General features: G+C 37.6%; 1 protein-coding gene across 2 annotated transcripts; it reads right to left on the reverse strand.

Moving 5' to 3' along the window:
- On the reverse strand, positions 1 to 27,543 carry LOC124258940 (calcium-binding mitochondrial carrier protein SCaMC-2-like). Of its 2 annotated transcripts, XM_046692999.1 has the most exons (11): positions 27,287 to 27,543; positions 24,033 to 24,047; positions 9,138 to 9,264; positions 8,114 to 8,201; positions 7,834 to 7,945; positions 6,891 to 7,049; positions 5,315 to 5,464; positions 4,547 to 4,657; positions 3,990 to 4,157; positions 3,235 to 3,379; positions 1 to 2,276 (listed from the first exon to the last, which is right to left on the reverse strand). In XM_046692999.1, exons 1-11 carry the CDS (start codon positions 27,455 to 27,457, stop codon positions 2,086 to 2,088), a joined length of 1,437 nt encoding a protein of 478 aa, XP_046548955.1. In that variant the 5' UTR covers positions 27,458 to 27,543; the 3' UTR covers positions 1 to 2,085. The 2 variants fall into 2 exon arrangements, with proteins under 2 accessions (XP_046548955.1, XP_046548956.1); XM_046693000.1 differs by lacking the exon at positions 24,033 to 24,047.
- Positions 27,544 to 27,553: the final 10 nt, after the last annotated feature.

Here is a 27,553-nt window from a genome sequence, read left to right on the forward strand (position 1 = left end):
AATTATTGTATGTTTTATTCAGAAGATTACCCACTAAAAAATTGACTTGCACTTGGTGCAATTTAGATTAATAACTATGTTGCACTTTGTAATATTGGGTTGCACCAGTGCAAGTAACAAAGCACTAAATCAAGCCTTGACCAGGCTACTCGTGTATGGCAAAGTCACCTATACCAAATGTGTAATGGCAATATTAACTGGTGATAAAGAGGACATTTGTGCATGAAGTCCTTGAATACTTGTTATCTGTTGACAATGAATGATTTATTTTGCTATAAGTCTACTGCGACCATCACTATGGATACCTAAGGATGAAAATGTACCCACACAGAAGCAGACTGAGGTGTTAACGATCAATTTTACAACAGTGTCAAATATGGAACAATATTCATGTAAATCCTTTTAAACATCAGATGACACAAAACATCACTTATGGAAGCAACACTTGTTCTTGTTTTACACATATTCATGACAAACATCCTAATCTAGTTCACAGCATGAGTTTTGTTTTGGAAAATAAGACACATCTGAACCGGTACTGATTCAGTTATGTGAAGACAAACTTGTTGTCATAGAAACAATACCAGTCTTAGGTCCTTTTGTGATAATTTACACAGTGAATTAGGATGAAATCAGCAACTGCATTTCATATATGGTAATGTTTTCACCAAACCATTAATATTTTTGCATCATTATTTCTTTTAAAGAGAATTGGTGTTCTTATTGGAGGAAGAATTATTTACAAACTGAAGAATCATAATCTTTTCATATATATTAATGTCAGCTTTAGTTAAGTGTCCAGCATGACAATATCAAGTGATGTTGTTCAAAAGGGAAAAAAAAGAAAAGAAATCACAAACAAATGTAGTAAGGATGGTGTCAACATGTTACAGGTTAACTGAGGACAAGTGACATTTTCCTCCAACTTGGAGTGAGTGAGTTTACATTTAAGCAGCATTTAGCAATATTCCGGCAAGATCATGGCAGGGGACACCAGAAATGGGCTTCACGCATTGTACCCATGTGGGTAATCGAAACCTGTGTCTTTGGTGTGACGTGCGAAAGCTTTTACCACTAGGCTACCCCATTACCCCCACTCCAACTTAGATGCTTCATGAGATCAACCCATGTCATCTCTATAAAATCTGTGAAAATCAGTTGACTTGTGAGCATGACGATTGCGTTCACCGTTCAATAGTGTGAGATAACATTTGTCAATGGTTTTGTTTACGATGACAACAAGCTTACGCCTCACAGATTGAGATCACACTCAAGGAAATAGATCACAGATAGATATCATGTGCACAGTAGGTAAAGATCCAACCATTAGGATTCCTTCTCCAAACATAACAATATAGTCAACAATAACAAGTGGAGGACGTATCAGCCCCTCAGATGTGAGGGTTTAGCACTCCAGAGCATTAGTTCTCCCTCTCAGCAGCAATATACACCCAGCTGTAAGACATGCACTGTTAATCCTTGCAATATTTGTACGCAAATCCTGCATTTTCATTTTCACACACCTGGCATACATATTCCTCCCAATATGACAACTGTTATAATTCATACTACTCAAAAGATAGGATTCTTTCATCTTACCATATTTAATCTGTCATGCCATGAAAGAATGAAAACGAACAGTGTCCTTAAATTCTTTTGAGTAGTCTCGAAATTAATGAATTAATACAATATATCTATACAGGGAGAATGATGCAACTGAAAAGTGACATCAAATTCACCATGCAGGCACATGATGAAGTTTCGCTATGCTCTGCAGTTGAAAGACAGCAGAAATAGACTTACACAAACACACAAACACCATTTTGAAAAACGAATCCCTGAAGCCGTATCTGAAATCTTTTACCCTGACTGGGTTGACCAAGCCGACATAGGAATACCTGGTGGGTGGAGAGCATCATATTCTACTTGTAACAAGCAGAAAGAGAGGTGCCGCGTTGCGTAGAGGTGTATTTGAATTCCTATGGATACAAAGAGTCGGACACTATGGACATGAAGTCCAACACTATGAGCAGAAAGAAAGACCGACGACGTCCTGGAGTAATGTTGCAGATGCTGGGTCATTCCCTATGTCATGGTGACGCCTAGAGCTTTGCGGACTTGTTCATACACTACGTAACTGATGCTGACAGCGGGCGCCACCTTCATGAAGTTGGGCAGGATGCCTCGATACAAGCCACGAGGGCCGTCCTCACGTATAATAGTCCTAAACAACCCTGTCATGTTATCTGGCACCTTGCCCTTCAGATCTGCCTTAGCTGAAACAGAATTGCATAGAATACGTGAGTGAGTGGGTTCAAATTTAACAAAATACTGGCATTATTTCAGCCATAATATCTACAAGTCAGGTGTTAATTCAGCATGTTATACAAAAAAATGATTAATTCAATGAATTTGCAAACATACTTCGTCACACCACAATACAAAAAAACTTCGTCATACCACAATACAATTCAGGTTCTTGTTGGCAAAGTTATGTCATACACAAATTATTGGATTCTGTCTGGAACTGAGTGAGTGAGTGAGTTTAGTTTTACACAGGGATGGCAACAGGAAAATCTATTTTCAGCTGAAAACTTAATATTCTGTCATTTGGTTGAGGGTTTCTCAATTGATTAGATGATTAACAATTTGAAATAAAATCCGCGGAAATCTGCGGATCAGCGGAAAATTGCCATCCCTGTTTACACCACACTCAGCAATATTCCCGCTATATGGCGCAGGGGTGGAAATAACTTTAAAATTGCTAATTTACTCTGGTACAGTGGCACATGTAAAATCACTTGCCCTGATAATTTTCCCACTATACTGGACAATTTTCTTGTTGATTTTTAAAAAATAAACAACATAATTAACATTGGAAAGTCAACTGGACACCGGTACAACGTGGCAAACAAATTTGCTAGCCCGACAGAAAAAAAACACTGGACTTGGGCGTCGGACAATGGGTTATTTCCATCCCTGTGGCGGCAGTCTGTAAATAATCGAGTCTGGACCAGACAATCCAGTGATCAACAAGCATGAGCATCGATCTATACAACTGGGATACAATGACATGTGTCAATCAAGTCAGCGAGCCTGATCACCCGATCCCGGTAGTCGCCTTTTACAACAAGCGTGGGTTGCTGACGACCAATTCTAACCTTGATCTTCATGGGTAAAATTGAACGTGGAGAACCCACAAAACACCACAGAGTCATGTTTAGTTGAGATTACCCTGTGCCTGGAGTCTTGTCCTGACCAGGGCCAGGGGGTAGCTGGCAAGCTGGCCACAAGTACTGCTGGTAGTTCCACATGCCAGCAGCACAAAGATGCCTGGGTCTTTGTCCTTATTCCTTACACTGTATGTCTTCTTCAATGTCTGCAGATATAAACAGTTTAAGTCAACACACTGCCATCTCCCACGTACTGTGAGATTGAGAAGGACGAAAATACATAATAAATATAACATACATCTATGTTTCTTGTCAAAATTTGACTCGATCATTCATGAAAATATGAATTTTGTTTAGTGGGAGAAACGTTATTACAAAAGAAAAGACATATTTTATTATGAACAAGCTGCTGGCAAAGGTGTTTTGGAGTAAATTGATTCATGCATACTGACAACATACATGAGTAGGAGACTGACATCCTTGAGGATAGAGTTATGTCCCTTATATCCAGGCTATATCCCACCCACACTTAGGAAAAATAATGAGTGGGTGAGTTCAGTTTTACGCCGCTTTTAGCAGTATTCCAGCAATATCACAGCGGGGACACCAGAAATGAGCTTCACACATTGTAACCATGTGGGGAATCGAAAACGGGTCTTTGGCGTGACCAGCGAATGCTTTAACCACTAGGCTACCCCATAGCCTAGGAAAAATAAATCTGTGAACCCTATGTACCAACAAGATTTAAAACCTGCACACAGATACTACTGTGTTTATCCCTGAAGTATTAAAGGATACAGCATTCATAAGTCTTACCTCATAAATAGCAAGATCTATTCCAGCATATGGTATGATTCCTAGTAAGTTAGGGATGTAGCCCTTGTAGAAGGCCTTGGCACCTTCATGTTTGAAGATCTTCATGGTACAGTCAAACACACCACTGTACTGTCCAGTTTTCCTCAAAGCCAGGCGAGTCTTCAGGACCTGTAATGGGAAATGATCGTGGAATAATTTGTTTAATGGAACCAACATGGATTATTCACAACTTTGGCTTGACACAAGAGTTGAAATGGATGTTTGATCATTTGGAGTTAGATTGTGATTCATCGGTAACACTTTGACCTAAACAGACTGTACCTCTCTGTAGTTTAGCCAAGTGCAAGCTCTGTTACTTTGACTACCAATGTAAAACACTGGGGGATATTAAATATATTGTCATATATTAAACCTAGTCAGTGCTCTTGAAAGGTCAGCCACACTTTTTCACACACTGATTCTCTGCAATGATACCATCTTGGTTGTGACGAGAAAATGCTATTACCATTGTGCTAGACAGACACAGGAAGACATGTAAAACAAGTGTGTCGTCTCACCTCCATGGGGTAGATGATGGTTTGAGAGATAGCCCCAGCAGCAGATCCAGACAGCAGTCTCTCGATCATATATATATCACGGTTTGAATCCCCTTTGATCCAAGTCTTGATCTGGAAATCACAACAAAGTCACGGAGTATCAAAACATCTTTCAACCGTAGAGTTGGCTGCATTTTCATTGCTTGTTTACCTTCAATTTAGTTTGTTGTCAAAACAAATGAAAGGTAAACAGGTAAGAAATAAACAATCAACAGCACCTGCCATTGCAGCATCACAGTATGTTTGTATTTTAAAATGTTGTTTCAATCCTTAATAACACTGACATTAAATTCCAATTGCAAATTCCACAATATACATCTTATGAAATGTAAAGCACTTCTGCATAAGAATATGTGGTTTCACTGGGTCCTTAACCTTTTGCAAATGCTAGAGTGAGAGAGTTTAGATTTACGCCGCACTCGGCAATATTCCAGCTATATGGCAGCGGTCTGTAAATAATGGATCAGACAATCCAGTGATCAACAGCATGAACATCGATCTACGCAATTGGGAACCGATAGCAGTGACAAGAAGAGTAAATGAGTGAGTGAGCATGGTTTTACGCCGCTTTTAGCAATATTCCAGCAATATCATGGCAGGGGACACCAGAAATGGGCTTCACACATTGTACCCATGTGGGGAATCGAACCCGGGTCTTCGGCATGATAAGCGAACGCTTTAACCATTGGGGTACCCCACCGGCCCGACACTGAGTAATTTGTGACTTACTTGTTCATATGCCATGAACTTGAGCGCTGATTCAGGTGCTATCTTGATGACGTTGATGCCGTTGCCCCTCCACATAGACATGTATCCCCCTTCCTTCAACATGTGTTGGAAGCCAGACTTTATACTGATGTTTTTCCGAGACCCGTGAACCTGGAGATCATCAAACATATTGCTGTGATAGACATGACACATCAACCAACACTTGGTGCATCACAGAACTTTGTGTCTTGGTAAAAATACCCATATTGAAGTCGAGCTGGTTGTGCGGCTAGGTGCGAAAGGACTTCTGTCCAATCGAGCTGAAAGGCGTCGTTAGCTAATGCCCTCGGATCCGGATACCGGAGAGCAAAACACTGGTATCTGATTCATCACCCCAGAGGCAAACATATCCACCTAGAACGACCCAAACAACTGGGAGATAACCCCGAATATCCCCCGATCGAGCATCCACTCGTGTGGGGCTAGTATACGCCGTGAAAGAGTATCTGCATGGACGTTGTCTAGCCCCGGGAGATAAACAGGCATCACCTGGTTGAACTGGTTGCACCATAGTAGAAACTGCCACGCCTCCTGAAAGAGCGACAGAGACACTGTGCCGCCTTGCTTCAGGATGTAAGTCATAGCCATCTGGTTGTCCATTTCTAGACGTACCACACGGCCACGAACAAACTCCACAAAGTTCTCGAACTGCTCTCAACTCAATTCTAGCACATTGATGTGGAGGCTGACTTCCTGCACCGACCAAAGTCCAAGACTGAATGGTCACACACACACGCACACTCACACACACCAAACCCCACCCCCACCCCCAATACCTGTGAGGGAGGCGTGGGGTGGAATCAAGAAGGAGGGTGTCGGAGTGTACAAGAAAACCCCAGCCATTGTTGTTTAATGTATCACTAGGGACTGTTCCAGCAATGTGATCGTTTTCTGTACATAATCAAATCTGGACCAGACAATTCAGTGATTGACATTGGAAGAACTATCCACGCTCAAGCATCAACCATATCACCAAGTCTGAAATACATTGGCTCTTATAACTAGCAAATGTTGCTGGGAATCAATTCTAACCCAGAATCCCAGATTCCACCTTCTCTCTAAAGTAGAGGAGTTACTTCCCTTTTCTAATGATACGCCTTCCAATAAGAATGAGCCAAGACAAAATATGATTTGTGATAAAATTATGACATTTGTGATATTGTGGGAAAACAGATCCATAATCAGTTTGGGGGAAGCATGGTTAGGTCAAAACAAACAATAAAAATACATTTGTCTCAGTCAATATTTTATGTTTTGTGTGGCATAAAGTTGATGGTATCTGTCAGTTAACTGGGTGAGTACAAATTTTGAATCTGCTACAATGGGATGGATGTTTATTAACATACAAGCAAAATATTTTTTATCAGATATGATAAAAGAAACAAACTAAACTAGATGAAGCAGTTAAGCAAATAGAAATATTATTGTTTATATATTGTGAGTGTGGCTTTCTTATCTTTTCTGTCAAACCCATAAACAGAAAAAAATGAAGGCAGTGTCACTGAACTGGTCCACCAACAAAAACCAATAGCCTCACCTGTAGTAGAATCTTCAACCTATCTAGTGGAGCAGTTGCTGTCCTTGACACTGCTCCTGCAGCCCCTCCTGCCACTAGGTGGCGCCACCACATCCCTGTCTGCAGTTCCTTCTCCGTGAAGTCATCAGGCACCAAGCTGTTCTCACCAATGTCAATAATCTGCAGTCATACAGCGTGACGTTATTTTCATCATATTAATAACTCACTCATTGACATTACCCGGATAGGCAGCTTATCTGGGCCTACTCACCTGTAGTAGAATCTTCAACCTATCTAGTGGAGCAGTTTTTTGACAAGCTCCTGCAGCCCTCCTGCCACTTGGCGCCACCAAATCCCTGTTGCAGTTCCTACTCCGTGAAGTCATCAGGCACCAAGCTCATTCTCACCAAGTCATACAGCTGACGTTATTTTTCATCATTAATAACTTATTACTAACAGGGATTTTAAGCATTATTTATACTGGAGAGATTCATTAAGAGTACTTTTAAGTAGAATAACACTCATAACTACTAAAGTTGGATCGTTGGTCATTCATTACTGGACATAGGCGGATACAGAAATTTTCAAAGGGGTGTGTGTGTGTGTGTGTGGGGTAGGGTCTGTCAGGGTGTTCGAACCCCTGAACCCAACCTTGGCTCTGCCATTGCAAAACATTACTTCAATGTGGTCTTTAGTTATTTTCAAAAGGTGTGTGTGTGTTAAAAACACCCACACACACACCCCCCACACTGCTGGACCAATGATGCAATATCTTCTTTAGTTTAATGACCAAATGGTGTCATATAAAAGTTTCTGATGCACCCAAGGGAGATAACTCAGCACAGCAAATTATTTCACCTCAGATGACGGGTAGCTTGTGCAGCCATATTCATAGTGAAACTAATAACTAAAGCTCTATTGCAACAAGTCTGCCCTGAACATTGCCGCTAGAGTGTGCACCCACCGATGAATGCCTCCAGTAGTGCAGGATGTCTTTGAGACTCTGGCCAGGCGTCAGCAGCAGGAACTCCCGCCATTCATTCCAGTCAATTTTCAGAGTTCCATCTTTGTCCATTCTGGCAGAACATATGGAAAGTCAGTTATGGTAGTTCAATACAGATTTTTGCTGATGTTTAACACTGCACTCAGAAATATACCAGCTATATGATGCACATAAATTAATTCGGGCGAGACGATCAAGTGATTCACATCACCAAGAATTCATGTTAAGTGTCAGAACATACCTCATGAGCAGTTTCTTGGCTTCAGCTCTGTCAATGTGAACACCAAGTTTGCGGAATGATTCCTGAATCTCAGAAGTATCAATTGTACCTGTATAACACAAGAATATAGGAAGAAATTATCACTGTGAAAAAATATTTTCTCCTTCAGCTTCATCTTGCTGGGGAGCAAAAATTCCCGTTAACAATCAATTACACACGATAGTACTGTCATCCCTCACCATAACGCGGGTCTTGGGGTCCATGGATGACCAAGTAAAGTCGTTAAGTAAAATCGTATTTTCCATGGACATAACAGAGCTGCTATTTCGTGTATTGTGCCCAGTCAAAACTATATCATATAGTTGGAGGTGAAAAAACCCCAAACTTTATATGATTTATCTTGTTTTCCATGTGTCTTTTCTGTTAAAAGACACCCTAATACTTGATTCTGACATTCTCGAAGTGAGGTGAAATGGGTTTTATTTTACATTCACTTCCTAAGGCACTGTCTTAGCGACCTTGATAAAAATATGCAGAGGAAACAATTGAAAATGCTCAAGAGAAGTTAGAAAACACGCCAATGGAAAATCAATTTCAGTGTCTATATTTCAATATGAGTATGTCTCATTTACAGACTATAGTCTGTTTGACTTCATTTGAGACCAATGAATTGCTCACTAACACAAAATCTAAAAATTACAATAAAACCAAAATCACAGTCACATGAAATCGACAGGTAATCAACAAGCGAGTGCAGTGAAATTTCAATTTCACACGTACAACTCTCACACCTGACTATTCTACCAGCAAGTGGTCCTCCCTCGTAAGAAATGGCGAAAAGTGACAACAAAATAATGATTGTTTGTTAAACAACTTTTTTATTCAGGTGTCCACAATTATGAGACAAATCGTCAGAGTTCGTCTGTCTATTTCACTGACTGTGCAGAATTTGGTTTTGTTGTAATTATTAGATTTTGTGTTAGTGAGCAATTCATCTGTCTCAAATGAACTCAAACGGACTGTACAGAAAAAACATATATCTCACCATCTTCATTTGTGTCAATCTTTTTGAAGTAGAGTTTGAGATGTTGTTCATGTTCCCGAACGTAGTCGACAAACTCAGAGAAGTCAATTTCTCCATCCTTGTCTTTGTCATATTTCATGAACAATTTCTGTAATGACAATAGGGATAATCAACATGCTTAGGATGAATCATGCTGAATCAGCATTCTGTGTCCTGGTGAATGTCAGTAGATATAAATTATGACGTGAGGTGAATCTTCATAGTGCTAGCCCATAAATACCACCCTGCACTAGTCTATAACATGGTTGCTCCTTGATGATAATCCACTAAACTCCACCATGTGCTTCCCATTTGATATTCATTGCAATAGTTGTACAGGGCTCGATTTAAAAGATGTTAACCTCCTTGCACCAGGTGCAACCTGAGATAAAAACATAGTTGCACTAGCCAAATTCCAGTAGTCTCTCTCACAGTCCCCTTAACCACATTATTTTCCCTACTGCCTAGCCCTTTCTGCAATGCTGAAGCCCTAAACGAAGCAAGTCTAGATTTCCTCAGGTTCTGAATCTCTGGTCTCCCTGGGGCTCCTTTTCAATTTATATAGGTTTGCCTGTTACTATCAAAACTATATATATTCAGAGACTAAGCATTAGTCTAAAATACCACTTGCACTGCTTTTTTTGCAATATGTAAAGAAAGAAATATGCTATTGAATTATTCAAAGTTTAGAAGAAAAATGAGCTGACATAGATATATGCTGCTTGTATAATGTTAGATTTATTGTTGATTTATTTCTCAAACATTAATTTGCACCTAGTGCAAGTAGGACTAATAACTAGGTTGCACTTTGTAATATTGGGTTTCACCAGTGCAAGTAACAAAGCACTAAATCGAGCCCAGTTGTAAGATGAAACTAATGTTCTGGAAATGACAACATTTTAACATATTAAAACTAAACATGATAATGATGAGTGAGTGAGTGAGTTCAGTTTTACGTTGCTCTTAGCAATATTCCAGCAATATCACGACGGGGAACCAGATAAAGATGAAGTCTATGTAGTTATTTCCATTCTGAATGTCATAAATCATGGGTATGAAACACTATCAGGAAAAGACACATATGTACCAGGAACTAAAGATCATGCACATTTCTTACAAGTCCATGCAATATTCATTTCAACCAAACCACTGGAACACGTGTGCAGCAGTAGACAGGATCTTAGTCCTAACATTAATGGAATAATATCACCAGTGTCTCACATTTGTAAACCATGTTCCTTCATCACTCCTCAATACTATTAGTGTGATGAATTTATTATCCTTAAGATCTTTTAAATTAACTCATCTTTAAACAACAACATTCAACCTTCATCAGAATGAGACGCAAAACGGTCATAAAGGAGATAACTCATGATAGCTTAGTTTATGATAAAAATGATCGAATTTGAGGTTTTGTTGAACGACAAGTGAAATACAGAAACATTTTATTTTTTGGATGTAGTTATTGACACAAACAAATAAGAAATTAATGGCAACAATTTTATTACTCTGTTTATACTCATAATTGTATACGCCAACTCTAAATTTCCAAGCTATCAGCCATTCGGCAGCCAAACCAAGGTCAAGGTCATTCATACAACCCGTGTAGTGTGTCACATGACAGATTTGATGAGGTGTACGGTTCGTACACCCTGGCAAATTTGCCAAAATGGTTTTGTATGCTTTGGCTATTAACCAATCAGAATTCGACAAATTTATCTTAAGGGTAATAAATGCAGTTATATAAATGTGGCAGCGGTTACATTCAGTTGTACATGTACCAATTCCATAAACTGGCTACACTTGAAAATATGGTACATTTCATATTTTGAAACAAGTGTAAAATTTTACCTGTACATTGGCCTTCCTGACGAGTAAATTACAGGTATTTACGAGCAAACTTGATATAAGTGTGCAGATCTATTGTATGGCGACAATGAATTAGGTAGTGTGCTTCATGTGAACTCTACTCTGCAACCTTTAGTGAATGCTACCATTTACTGACATAGAAGCAATGTTTGGAGCTGGGTGCCGTTGTACATAGCGATCTTAGCGTTAAGGAGACCGTAACTCCCATACCTTAATATAGGCTTAAGGTAGTCTTAGCGCCAAGGTTGTTTTGTACAACGGCACCCTGATGGTTTAAGGCTGTGCTCCATGTCATATACATTACCAATGACAATGTTAATTGCATCCCTCTTGCTAGGAAAAGAATGTAGCGTAATTTGTTGGTTAGAAATAGCATATTCACAAGGACAGAGGAGCGTTGTCTACACAAGTCTGTCAAGTACTGATAGTGATCAATCAGGGATAGAAATACCTTTTTTTCTAAGTGTGCCTTAGGGCACCAGACAAATATCTTAGGTGTGCCTTTCAGACATGAAGTGTGTCCATGTTTTGAGAATAAATGACAATGATGATGATCATTTGAAATTTATTGTTAAATAAAGAAATGGGTTTCTGAGCATTCAAATGTGTATGGAATTATCCAATTTGGAAAAAAATAATTGTTTCGGGGATTAAATGACTAAAGGTGAGTTATGTTTTCAAAAAATTAGGCATGCCATAAGGGCACTGAGAACATTTTTAACCATGCCATTTCAATATTTACCGTGCCATGGCACACTAATACATGGGGTATTTCGAACCCTGTCAATACATTTTCAGTTCACTCAATCACTGGTTAATCACATATAAGTCCTGATATTTGATAAATGAGTTTCTTAATTCACTTTGGTGTGAATGACAAGAGTAAATGCAGATTGCACTCACTGCGACTTGAAGGCACACTATCATGCCACACTTCTCTAAACATCAATATTGCATTTCTCTCATTAATACTATCCGACTCCAACAAAGCTACCATATAATTTATTCTAAAAAACATTACGTATTAACATTACTGTATGAAATTAAAAAGTTCGAATGAATTAATGCAATGTTGCATTAAATAGACTCCCTGGCCCTCTACTGACCAAACTTTATTTCAAGCGAACTCCACAGACTTATGTCCCTTGGAACGCTCTTTACGAATATCCCATTACGCAACTTGTGATTGAGGCCAGTTCAGCAAACATTGACAACACAGCATGCGACAGTTTTCAATGGTACAGAGCAATCGTTTACATTCCATATGTGGCAAGGAATATCGGTTTGGAAGCTGTTCACCTCAAAGTTTCAATTATCGATTTCAGGGCAAGTCATAAGGGATAATAAGTCTTTTATTGCATCAATAGGAAGCTAAAGTGAGTGCATATGCCCCAACATATAAATATTGTTGAAAAAGCATGACATTGTGACTTAACACTCTGAACTGGATCCCGTCATCATCTGCAACATGTTTACAGCTGCTGCAGCAGGAAGTAATGAGTTTCAGTCCAGGACTTGCTACCTCTATACCGGTGTTTTACCTTGCCCTACAAAACTAGGGGTCCAGACGACCACCAAATACAAATTACATGGGTCTTTACAGGAAATATATCCTGTAAGATAATGAAATGGTCTAATGGACTAAACCACAGATTTAGTAATAATTTCAGTTGAAGGAACCTTATACTTCTGGTCATGGATCTGTTACAAAGAATGTTATTGTGCATCCCTTGAGAGACAATACGCATTTTTTCTGCGTCCATTCTGTGCATTTGTGCGTACTGGACGACATTTCTGTGTCGCGTAAAACCCTGCTGTGTCATACATACTGTAAGCTAGTGAGTTCTCAAGGTTTATGGAGATCCAAGGTCCATGAAGGCTGCTGGATTGTATTTGAGCCCAGGGCCCATTAATTTTCAGTTTGTAACAGTAGGACAGCAACAGGCGTTCTGGCACCCATAAAGTTCATGCTGTCTCGAACACTGTGTTGTAACCATGTTAACATTATCATACCATCACTGCAGTACTGTACATGTAAAACTACCACTACAAGGAAACCCTGATGACACTCAGTTGATTCATACAAAGCAGGCTTTTACCTTGACCTACAAAACCATCGCTCATGTGAACCCACAGAACTGATTTCAAGGATCAGATGAAGTAATGAAATGGTTTACACGCATGGAGTAGTTTAAGCAGAGACAGAAATTTGCACTAGCCCAGCAGTATCACTAATGTGCAAGGTATCCTAATGGCTGATGATAGAATTACAAACATTCTGGGCTTCAGATCAAGCTGTATGCTATTGCTTCTAAGGTTAATTTCTATTCCTGGTAAGGCCAAATAAAAAAAATGTTGTGGTTCCGATTACACCTCTTAAAATTTAGAGTAGGTAGGTAGGATTTTTTTTTTTTTTTACATATTTATTTTAGAAGGAAAATACAAACTAATAACACATGTATCAATGTGTAACTGTTTATTCAATCAAGCTTGCGGCCATCATGTCAACTTTCTCTATCAAAATGAGCGATATCTGTCGGTGCCGAGCAAAAACAATGGTATCTGAAAGCTTATTTTATACAGTCTGCTTAAACACTGCTTATGAACACTGACTCATCCCAATGGGGTCTGACTTTTACCATACCTGATATACAATCAGGCAGGTGGCGAATCGTAACCCTCCAATCCTATGACTTTTACCATACCTGATATACAATCAGGCAGGTGGCGAATCATAACCCTCCAATCCTCCATAGCATCATCAATAGTTTAACATTGCTACCCGGGATAACAATTTATAAAATACTGATGTTCATTTGCTGCTCAAAAACTAAAATACTGGTAGTTTAGAATGAATTTTAACATGATTACTATGTAAGAATTGAGTAAAAAATTTAAATATCAAATTTCGATCATTACTTTTTAAGTTCTGTTGCAAAGCCAATGTGTCTTTGCAGTAGGATATATGAAGTTTGGCACTCAGAAATATATAGCTGTATATTGCCATATGGTAATTCTCACATCTTAAAGAATTACTCATAAAGATGATTGATCTCCCAAAGATTCATGAAACATGAATACCCATTTGCAATGAGGGTACCTTCCTGTATACATAGAGAGTACTAAACTAAGTCCCGTGTAATACCGTGTTATGAAACAAGTGAATGGTTTGATATCTAAAGAGCGAAAGCCATTCACTCGTTTCATAAATATGGTATTACACATGACATCATTTAGTTTTTTTATTTATTACTCACCAAACATTAGCAAAATAATATCGAGCAAAGTACTTCTTTCCTAAGAATTCAACTAGATGACTCTCAGCTTTGCGCAAGTCAAACAAGGTCTAATACTATTGTGACAGAGGTATTAGCATTGTGACATCATAGTTATAAACCACTTTGTGTAATAACATTGTAAAATTATTAAACAGTGACATCATCATCTTCAACATATTACTCCAGACATTCTACTCACCGACTCCACTGCAACACAATGCCATAAAATTGAATAATATCACATAGACCATGGTAAATCACTTTCTTTCTTTTTCCCAGTATGTTCAACAATGCTGCTGCTGCTGATCATCAAATTTCAGTAATGAATCATTTGTGCGAACTGTTACTCTTGTGATTTGAGTAAATGATCAAAGATTCTGATCAGTCTGATACAATATTTGAACTGATATAGGTAAAAAATTAACTGAAAAATGTCAAGCTTTAAAAATGTAAATAACATGAAGAATACATTTACTTTATTAATTTTGATATATTTCTTATTGAAAATCTTGCACTGATATACTGTGTACCAAGCCTATCATCAATTTCAAATACTGGTGCTGATCACAGAAACAAATATTTTAGGAGGAAATGAAGTTACATGTCATGATACAGAAATACATTGTTATAGAACCCAACTGTGCCAAACAGTGCAAAAGAATTATTTGAGTGTCAATATTACTTTAACAGTCATTATTTAACTATGGATCATAGACACAATAGAACTGACTTTTGTATACATGTTACATTGAAGTGATTCATTAGATCAATATATTTTCTGCTTGCTTTGAACTGTTGATTGCATGATTTACAACAAATATAGCTGAACATGATATGAAACACTGCACGTCTTACTTCACATCTACCTGTCACTACAAGTGCCACAGCATTGTGTACAAAGTGATGACGACACAACACAATAAACAATCTTACTGCATGGTAACACTGAACAAGTGACAACAACTGGCCGTGTGAATCTACTGCAAAGAACCAATTCATTTAAGTTTTATTAAGGAGTTCCTGAAACTGAACTTGGACCATCTTCCCAAGGCAATCATGTCCACCAGCCTATAGCCAAGACTAGTTTTCACCTTGGGATTTCAAGCCTACTTTTCCTGAGTAAAACACGAACAGTGTCCTTGGTAATGCAACCTATTTTGAATGGCTTCACAAAGATGCAGACAATCTGGTAAATCAGATAACAATAAACTATGAGATTTCATCCCTGACCGATCTCAGGTTAGCACAGTAAAGATACCTAATACCACTGCCTTTTGCTTTTAACTGATTACTATAAGAGAGGCATACTGATGAGTGAGACTACAAGGTATCAAGCTGCACTGCACTGCACATCACAGCTCAGCATGGGGGTCGTCTAAAAATAGCACTGCATCTCCAGTCACTGGGATGATCCTTCAGTCACTGAGTTAAAACAGTGAACTTTGCACTCAAACATATAAAGGTACTTAGGCAAATTGATTGAAAATTTTAAACCACTCAGTAAATATTTGTATCACCACTGCAACAAGCCATGGTTGCTGCCATGACAGTGACCATGTTTTCAGAACAATGAACATGTTACATGTATTTTGTAAAACATTCTCCGACTGGACTATCGGTATGTCACCTAGTCCTCATATATTTTAGCACAAAATAAGAATGCTTGAAATGGGGCCAAGGTGGAAACTAAGCTAATGGACACTCTTTTCTGGAGAAGATGAAGGTGAACCAGCTGTTTTTCTCGTGGTTACCATGGTAACAGGTCATATTCTGACAGAATACAAGTCTGTGTCTCAGTGTCTACTAGTGGTGGTCCAATTAATTGAAATAATTGAAGATTGGTCGCAATGACTAAACGAGCAAGCAATCGATCATGTTTTCTCATAATCGAACACAAACAATTCTGAAACACTTGTTTGCATTAACAATATTTTTCACAAGGTTGGTTTTGTCTGTTACATTTCATAAACATTACAAGCTCGTTCCAAGTCAGGATTGAATTTATCTTAAAGACTCTAAGAAATATATGTTCCTAACATACTAGTCATCCTTTAAAGATGTTAAATTTGCACATGCATTTTGTGGAATTTGCAAAAAGACTCATAAGAACTACATGTTTTTTCTTTGTTTTTTGTGCAGTAACAAACATAACCAGAAAAATTTGATAAATGATGCTGACCAATTATTTTCGATGATTGATCGGTTGTAATGAACCAATCATCAATTATGAGATTTTATCCAATTCCCAACACTAGTGTCTACTAATCTAAATGTGTCCTGAATCATTTTCAGTAGATTTCAATTGAAGATTCAGACATTAGACTTAAGGCTGGAATACAAACTGGTGGGTGCCTCTCCAAACCTTTTATCCTGATTTTACAATCTTCAGAACATTGTCGAAAATATTACAGATAAGTCAATAAAATACATTTAATCCTTATGCATAATGACTGATATTAAATTAAAATTTTATTTTAAAAATTCTGCTTTCATGGCCTGAAATAGTCACTGTTCAGACTTCTCAACATGAGTTATATAAATGTTAGACAACCTTCATAAGAAAATCATTAAAAATTATCATTATTTCACAAAGGTCAAACCATGTACATTCGGGGAAACATTCTTGAATACTCTTTAACATGTTTAATAAAAGTAATTTTGAAAGCACAAAAGTGAAAGACATAAGCATCACAGACATTTAACAGTTAAGCCATATCATACATGTTACATATGCATCAGCACAAAAGAGACAGATTCCTGTTGGCATTTGATGTTAATGTGCAAGTATCCATGGCAACAAAGATGAAGACTACTGTCTCCCACAGTGCAGTGTGTGAAACGATCCAAGGATAGCAGGGGCGGTTATGATAAGATCCAGATAAGACATGGATAATAAAGAAGTGGTTAGTCTTAAATTTGGAGAGACTCCAGCTTGAACTTCCCATGCATAACGTCAACCATACACAGAATATTTCCATACACAACGTCCGGACTAGCAAGTTTGATGTAGTGAATAAATTAACACAACCCTATTGAACAGCAAAACATTTGATATTTAGAACCCTTATTGGTACAGAAAGTGACCAAATCCTTTTACCATTCTTGACAAAAGCTGTCTCTCAAAATATATTTTTGTATAGATTTTAGTGTTGTTATACCGATTTTGGTTCGATGGGATGACTTAACAGGACTGCACCAGTGGTTTAGTGGATTTGCATGAAACATTATTGGCTAACGAAGCAAGTATTTTGGTGTTTATGTTAAGAATAAAGATGTGCAGTGATTGTGTTGCATTACACACTCACAAGGAAGGGAATATATATGCTAAGTGATCACTAGTCATTATGGATTTGTTTATGATATAGCAAGCTGTCTCTCACTATGGCCTGGATTTTTATAGTATAGGTCCAAAGAAAACATCCTAAACAAAACCCAACAAATTATCTACATGTATTTCTTTTTTCGAATTTCAGTTTTGGGACTTAAGAGGGTGCAGATTTGTAAACCAAGTCTTGAAGAAATTCTGGCTGGTGGAATGAACATGACTGATATACCAAGCAGCATACTTATTGATCCCGTAATTCAATATGAAGCACTATCCAAGGTTTTGTATAATCCTATAATCCATACCTGAGTGAGAAAAGAAGAGGTCACAGTTATTGAATATACCAACCAATTAACTGATCAATACGTTTGATACCTGATTAGTGGACAAGTGCACAAAAGGTCACTCTTGATGGAATGTGAACAAAACATATTTACCAAATAAACTAATTCAAACACTGATAATTTTTTAATGTAAGCAGGGCTCCAGATAATTTTTCAACATCAGGAGTACGTACTCCTTATATTTCCAACAGAGAAGTACTGGAAAACATCAAGAGTACATTAAGAGTACTAGTTGGAATTACAGGAGTATCAGTACTCTTGTGTTTCGTTTCATATATGCTATTGCACCATAACATTGCTACTCTTATGTAAACAGGTCAATAAACAATAAAACAATACTTTTAAAAACAGGAAGACAAAGTCATCAATATCCCTCGCAATGGCTAAATACTCTTCAAGAATATATCTACGAGTTATGATTATGTCAAATGTTTTGGCGTGTATATAGCTACGTGGAAGGAGAGTTCTGAAGGGTTTCAATGTTCAAAGGAGCACTACCACCAAATTCAGTTGAAGCCAACATTGTTGCCATGGAAACGCAAAAAAATATTTTATTCAGAAATCAAAAACTACCAAAAGGCACCAGTACCCCACCAGACCTATCGATGTGCCAAGTTTGGTGAAGACATATTGAACGGTTTTAGAGTTATGCTCCAGAAAAGACAAATGTGCACGGACGCACGGACGGATGGACGGAGTCCATTTTAATACCCCCTGCAAAACGGGGGATAAAAATACGTCTGTAAATGATTCTAAGACCGTACACCATTGCTGCAGTGCGTATCTGCTACGTTCTCTAAATTATTTCCTACCATATCTTGCATATTTTATATCCGTACATACGCCGATACGGACCCTATCTGGAGCCCTGTGTAAGATTACACAGTATACATCTTATCCATTGGAGAAGTTTGTCAAGTGACTGCAGAACTGATGCCCATACATTTTTCATGTATTTATTTTTAGTGAATTCTTGAATGGCTGTAAACACTGAGATAGGGCTGCAACGATTTGGTTCGATTCATCAAAAATCAAATCTGAAACCTTAGTTTCGATTTTTTGTGGCAGACACCAGTTCTGAATAGTTTGTTGTGAATAGTTTTATCTAATTCAGGTGTTTTATGTTCTAGTATTTTAATGTTGTTAGGACAGTAGTTTTCAGCTTCTCCTTACTATGCTTTTGGAGCAGTCTATAAAGGTAAAGGAGTTTTAGCTTAGTCCATGTTTAAGTCATTGTCTCCTCTTTGTTCTACCCAACCTTGTTTTCATTGGTTGGTTTAAACTGTGCACTTTTTCATCCATCTTGCACTTGACAAGACACTGATTTACAGACTGGTCTGATCTTTGATTAATTGGAACAGAGAATTTTCATTGTTTAAGGTTAACACTGTCACTGTACTATTGAGGCGGCTGCCCAGGAGAATTGTGGGTGTGTGGGTGACACTGGGGTGTCGTTACCTCTCTTACCTGCGAATAAAATCTCACACCCGTAGCCTGTGTTTGGACGTCATTCATACCCATCACAACCCGGTTACATTTTGATAACCATTGTCACTATTTCGATTTGATATTTGAATATCTATGTAAATTATTTCCATACAGCCAGAACGTAATTTTGACTCCAACTCGAGCAGTCTTGAGCACTGAAATAAGGCGAAACGTGATTGGTTGACGCCGGGGAAATTATCCAATGAGAATTGTCGTTGGTAGACATCGCCAAGTTGATGATGGATTTCACGCTAAAATAGCTGAGTCTGAGAGTGAAATGAAATCTGATGTTTTTACATGTATCATGAATAATCAAATCAAAGGTCTGGTTGAATCGTTGCAGCCCTAAGAAGAAGAAGTTTGTCACGTGACTGCAGAAGAGATCTTGGGTGTATGGAGGACACATTTTGATATCAGCAGAGCTCCAGATAAGATTTAGCTCATGTGGGTACTGTACCCACTGTATTTTTTTGGAGTGGGTATTATGAATGTTGAGTGGGTATTTCTTTTTCTGTTACCCACTGCTTTCAAATATGTGCGTATTTCAGTAATTTTACTCACCTAAGTATATGCCATTGAGTAAGTTTACTAAGCAGGTATGTTCTGCCTTATGTCATACCTAATCAAAACTAACTTAAATATAACGGAAATGATTTCATAAAAAATCACTCATCCTATACTGACAGTACAACACTTGTCCTATACTAACAGTACAACTTGATAGCAATCGATGTCTTTTTCATTAAGCAAGCGATTTTTATAAATATATTCCGTACGCATTTGTTTTAAACTCTCTACGTATCTAACAATTTAAATGCGTAATTGGTACGCAACAATTATTTTTCAATCCGTAATTCTATGCCTAATTTACCCGGATACGCAGCTTATCTGGGCCTCTGTATCAGTACATTTTTCTTGTATTTTTAAAGTGAATTCTTGAAAGTTGAATGGCTGTAAACAGACAGATTTCTTCCATACTTCCCCTGTAAAATCCCTAGCTTGAATAAAAATACAAAAACATTGTTTCTCATAATGATAATTTCAACGATTTCATCTTGAACTTTGGGTTTAAGCACACACTGGGTTAAGTCATGGATCATAACCTTGTGCTTGTTCGAAACTATCTCTACTACGACCCATACTTGTAAACAAAACGAAAATTAAATAAATGTACAACCAAACTATTGGAAACTATGTAATCTATAGGAAAATATATAATCAGCCAATTGATTAGTGATGATTAACAATTATATGGTTTTCTGTAAAACTTTGGAAACCTCTCTCACTGTGTTTGTCATGTCAGCCATTTGACACCCTGTATCTGCCTGTTTGGTGTATTATCTAACACTGTTGTGTCAAAGGGACCTTAACACAACTGAAAGTAATGAATGAAGAAGAAGGAAATTGCAGGGACCATGCTTACACTTTGATACAATCGTAAATTTGACGCATCAAAGTTTGACTCAACATCTGACTGACTTACAACATGGTGTTACTTGAACTGACTGAGGTTAATCTTAAAGAATACCTTTTTCATCAAACATGTCTGAAGCTGGTATCATCTGAATTTGTTTGCATTAACCAAACTAACAATAGATGTTCCTGTGAACAATTTGAGCATACACTCTTGCTCATGTTGTAACCTTTCCCTTTGATGAAGTGTTTTATTATGTGTTCATCATATATTTTCTTCAAATATTTTACATCACTATATTGTTTATACTTGATAAATTTGTTTTATGCAGCATTATATTCAATGGTCAAGTTCTGAAATTATGTAACAATATCATTATCATGACGCAGAATTTTTAAATTTTCAAAATGGAACATGTCAAAAGAGTTTTTGAAAAAGAATTTTCAGTGGAAACGTATGTTCTGTTATGGAAACACCCTACACCTCCCCTACAACGTACAACAGATAAGACCCTTCGACTTACATATGGTTTCTCAAATGAACACATTTTACAGAAAATATGGTTCCTTAATTATATTCATGAAACATGAGCTGAGGTCTTTTTCACTTTCAGAAAAAATCAGTGGTAATCTAGACTTGCCACATTCTAGACCTGCATGAGCTGTATTTGGTATATTTATTTCAGGGTCGGTACAACAGACTAGAAGACCCACACATCATGAGAACTCACATTGAAGATAAGCTAAAATCTCATGAGCATAATCATAAGGTTACGCTGAAAATAAATCTTTTGTGTTATATAACTACTCAAAATCTGTAAACCTTCCAATCACAAGCAAAGGATCGTTTATATGATAAATGGTTGGGAAATGTTGCACTTTACGTTCCACTTTACATTACAGTTTATGTTATTCATGTTTTTTCTTACAATGTGTACCATATTTCCCTTTCCTAGGTAAATGTCAGCAGATGGCAGAATATGTCTATATACTGATTCTACCTCAGTCATAATTATAATATTGATAGGCATGTTTGTCACATATCAGTCTACGGAGAAAATTGATGAGATACTTGTTCAGATCTGTATCACCTCAACTTCTTGATCCATGTAGAAGATATCAATATGTGCTGGTCCACTACAGGGAGTGGGATGGGGTGGCAGCAATGTCAGGGGAGAGAGGGGAAAAAAAATTTACATTGAAATCAGTTTCACGTGAGGTGAAGTAAATCCAACCTTATATCTATACAACAACGACCTGATGGACAATCAGCCTACCTGTGTCAGTGGACCAGCACATTCGATATGGTTTCAAATCACACCACACAGTACAGAATATGAGTAAATTATACAGGGCTTCCAAAAATAATTCATCTAAATCTAAATCAGGCAGACATATATGACTAAATAGGAGTTGCAAACAAACTAGGAATAATTTTCTCCTTTATCATGATATTAATTTATATATATAAAAAACTCATACTTTATCAAAGCCTGTTGCATACGCTGCTGCTAGGCTAACCTGACGTGGGCATCTGGCTTCACAATATCACAAACTACATCTACTAGACATGTTAGCCAAAAGGATATTCTATTTACCTTTACATTTCGATGAAATATCTACCCTGAAATTCCTGAATACATCTGTGCATCATCTTATTCTTAACACCACCAAAAACAATTCACACCATTCTTAATGACAAAAATGAATTCAAAATGCATGAATCTTGGCAACATTTTTAGAAACCCTGCACATGATAGATTATCACTGTGCACTGGACAAGAGGACAGTGCTAGTTTATATATAGAAGCTAACAGCAAGTTTTAATAGAACCCTATTACCAGTGATTAGTATCAAGAAGTGCGTGCTAATTGAGATGGATGCTGACTAGACAGTTTTGTCGGTGCATTTTTCCATATTGTTGATGAGTTTTCATGATGGTTAATCGCATGCCTCCAGTGCTTATTTCAATATATGAGAACTCTGAATTTGGCTTTTAAGATCGAAAACAAATGTGAAAAATGGTATGGAAATTGGTTTAATTCGAGCAATTATGGTAATCAGTAAATATTACTTTAATATTTTGAATCAGACACAGTTTGATATTCATTTGTAAACTATGTGTTTGGCGACAACCATAATTCATGTTAAGATAACTTGAATCAAATTTGCCAATTTGCCTAAGCCTTACCCCAGTGCTACCCCCCAGCATACCCCTATAATTGTTAACAGCTAGTTCTAAATTCAGTGTGTTCTACTACCCTGACATTCATGCACATGCTGCTTCTTTCAAACATATACCAGGCCCTTTACCATTTCATCTTCCCTGTAGCTTAATTCCCAATCATTCATTCAATTTCTGACTATCAACAAGTTGTCAAAAGAATCCGAAGAAAACACATTCATGGCTCCAAACAGTTCTCAAGAGTGAGTGAGTATAGTTTTACACCGCTTTTAGCAATATTCCAGCAATATCATGGCAGGGGACACCAGAAATGGGCTTCACACATTGTACCCATGTGGGGAATCGAACGCAGGTATTCAGCATGAAGCGAACGCTTTAATGTTCAATCACTAGGCTACCCCACCGGCCCAATTTTCAAGGGAGATTTCTGACCGTTTATATTTAATTCATAAGCCTCCCCCCACCCCAAAATCATCTATTTATGTGTTTTTTAAATATAACAGATGGCACAGACTGAATTAAATCAAATAGCGTTGATACATATAATTCATGCAAGACCTAAATATATATACATAAATACACCCATGCAATATATACAGAACAGTGCCAACTTGCACAACGTGATCTCAGTGCTACAGCTGTTGGAAATCTATGTTGAAGAATAGGAACAGTTTGAGCACTAAATCACCTAGTGCAATCGGTCTCTGAGTCTGAAGTGCAGCAACTTTCCACTGCAATTGTGCATCACTACCAATATGCATCTCTACCAAGAGGTACAGGGATATAGATAAGATTATGTTAATAGAACCATTGTCTGCTATATCTTATATATTCAAATAGGCAGAGGTGGATAGGCACAGTGCTCTAACTAATACCAAAAGCTGGGCTAGTGTCTAACCATAGAACACCATGATAATAGGGAATTAGTCAACGAAAATAACTATGCCGGTTAGCATTGACTAGTCACAAATATACCTGAGCATATTCCTTCTGAAAAAATGGAAACAAAATAATATACGAATTGTCTCCAAAACCATTCAACCAAAACAGAAGAACAGATGATGAAATTGGAATAAGAAAGTTGAGAGTATAAAGAGAAGGGACTGTTTCATAAACAACATGTAAATTACATACAACAACACAATGAAACATGCAACCTTGGACCCCTAGATGATATTAAGGTAACACTTTTTTAATATTTCAGGTACCGAATAACACAAATTTGAGCCAAATACCACTGGCAGGGAATGAATTAAACAATGCATAAATTTCGTATTTATCTGACCAGTTGCTGCACGAGAAAATTCAAGATAAACCTACATACAGTGCAATGGGAAAACATTTCAAAATCATCATTAATGATTCATTGTTTTGTCTCATAAAGAAGATAATGAAACAATTACCCTCCCTACAAAGTAAACACTTCAACATCATGTTACTGTCAAAATATGTAACGTCCTGCACATTTAACATCATTACCATTTACAGTTTCAATATTGTTAGACCAAAATCTTAACAAATGAAACCACTTAATCATGTTGATGCAAAATGACATTTTAAAATACTGAACTCTTCAAATACATTCTCACTGGTAATTTTACTGTGATATACCCATGATAATCATGGCAATTAGATAAAACTATGAAATGACCGATGAAATTAAGAAAGTGTGTCCAAAACATCTGCTGGGGGGATATGTACTGATTTTACCTGGCTGCGGGCCTATCACTATTTATACAGCTGTCATAGATAGCTTTGTGGTTGGTGCTTTATGGTTGTGCGAACTTAATTTCATGCAAGAGTTATGTTGTCATGTTCAAATGTATTGATTCTAAACCGACAGTTTTCAGGAATTGTGTTTCACATGTATTTCATACGTGAACCTAATGAGCATTACTAGTGGGTTGACAAAGTCCATCTAAATAGCACTGAACCAAACAACGCTGTGAGTTGATATCACTTTGGTCAAAGTCCATATATGACATTTTTTGTACATTGGAATTCACTCATGTTCTTTCATAGACATGACAAGGATCGATGTGAAAAATGTTTTCTTACAAAAGTTGACACCTTAAATTTTACGCTCTGATGTTAATTGTAGGAGACATTGTACAGGGAAACAAAGGCCTGGGTCATTATTCATCCGGCTTATAGAAAAATGAGGATAATATACATGTATTAAACAGTGTTCACGAATAGTGCCTGACCCTCTGACAAATCCGGCAGATTCGCCAACAGTCCGATAGAACTGTACAACACGCCGGTCCCAGTGTCTGACTGTATATTTTACAATGACTTTGACTGAAGTTGTTATATGTGACAAGTGACACTTGTTTATTGTTTATAAATCGTATGTTTGTTAATAATTTCAATGCCAGTTATAAGAAATGTTAAATCTGTAATGTGTGTTTAATTTTATTATATGGGTCCTGTGAATTTTCAATGTCAGACAGAATCTTTCAATGGCAATAATCATCCCCGTGGGGAACACCAGAAATGGGCTTCACACATTGTGCCCATGTGGGACAGACATCTGAAACTTACAGGACCCAATGTCCTGTTACTTTGAAACACCATTCGTGAACACTGTATTAAATGGAAGTATGATACCTCCTTGTCAGTGAAACTTGTTTTCCTGACAAAACCATGAAAACAGTTCCTCAGTACCAGAAGTCAAGGTCAAACAAGTAAAATTGGTTCTCTACCTGTATTTCGAAAACATGACCCTTTATTTTCACAGCCAGCATTTGACATGTATTACCAAAGCATACAGTTTTTGCCCCAGGACAGGTATATGAAAAATTTTCAATTGAAATATCTGAGAGGACATTATGTTGGTTGTGACATGATACGTAACGTAATGAATTTTAAAAAGCCACTTCCAGATGCCAACTAATCGTAGCTGTAGTTTGTAAGGTTTAATATGTCGCAGACATATGTTTATATATAAAAGCTGTAGTAACCATATCTCTCTGCTGCATGAAATTGTTGATTTGTTGCCACACAGAGCTGCAGGACGTTTCACTGATTTCTTATAGTTCCCTGATGCAAACACACATTACATGCTTCAGGAAAGTGATCTAATGATAAATGCATGATCAGCATTTCTTTGACATGTAACTTCAAAAATGAGCCCTTATCATTTAGATCATGCAAACAGATATTACTAACAGCCAGATTCTGTACCCTATCGGAAATTCCAACCCCATCAATACTTAAAAGGTTGTATGATTGAAAATGTAAGAACACAAATTTGGGTGAGAGTTCCGCCCCTTACCCCCGCTTGAAATGTATTCTATCTATTAGGATTGTTTCGAGGGTTTAGGGTTAGGTTTGAAGGTTAGGTTTGAGGGTTAGGTTTAGGGTTAGGTATAGGCTGTTTATAAAACAACATAGGCGTATATTCTTAGGCATATAATGATTAAAAAACATACGGGGGTTACGGGGAAATCTTTCCCAAATTTGTAGGGAAGTGCTTCTAGAAGTGAAATGTGATTTTATGGAATTATGGCAAGTTTGCTTATGCTGAATGTCTTGCACCAAAAATATAGGAAAACACAACAGGACAGTCCACAACTCTGTGTGACGACAAGTCAACAAATTGTTTATAGGGAATAGTACTAAGATATGGTTAGTGCAGCTATACATAAGCAAGTGATCAAGTATTTATACTCATTCATCAATCAAAACGCCTCCACCTTTGAGTATGACTAATTAACAGAAAAAGGTCTATAAACATGTCTAAACAAATTCTGGCCTTGCATGAAATTTATCAATAAGTTTTAGAGAGTTAGAAACTAGCCCATTACTAACATGAAATAAACACACCCGAAAAGCCAGAAATTCCCCACCCTTTAAGATTTATAACATAGTGATATCTGGGTAGAGGTGGCTGGTTAATATGCGCAAATTTTTCTTTCATGGTTCAGTGCATCTGGATTAGTAGTGGACGTGGGTTAGGAAATACATGTGATATATTGGAGCTGTGGTTTCATATATTCTGTGGAGTAATATATTTTGTGAGGATACACCTTGTGACCAGGCTACGCGTTCTGGGACTAGCATGGCGGTGTAGAAGTTGAATTGCGACCACTGTGTTAAAATGAATTTTCAATGAAGCGTAACGCAAGTGTTGCTCCGTATGCATGGAATTACGCTACCTATGACAGCCGACCTATGTATGACCTTGCCATAGACTGACAACACAGCGACACTGTCAATATGCCAACCTGTGCATGATCTGGGACTTGCGGCACATTCATCGTATCCAATGCACTAGTCAAATCGTCTATGTCAATGCGACCGTCTTGGTTCACATCTAGCTTTTTAAACAGTTCTTTGAGCTTTTGGCCATCGTCATCAGCTGCCTTACTGGCCTCGCTTTGCTCTTCGGACGGCATTGTTAAATTTCAGCAGGTGATCACGACAGAGAAAGTTGACAGATTCCGTCGTCTTCTTCCATGGAACACCTCGCAGCGAATGTCACAGCTCAGCAG

The sequence above is a fragment of the Haliotis rubra genome, unplaced genomic scaffold (assembly GCF_003918875.1).
Source record: "Haliotis rubra isolate DU_JTF1 unplaced genomic scaffold, ASM391887v1 Scf703, whole genome shotgun sequence".
Classification (NCBI taxonomy): domain Eukaryota; kingdom Metazoa; phylum Mollusca; class Gastropoda; order Lepetellida; family Haliotidae; genus Haliotis; species Haliotis rubra.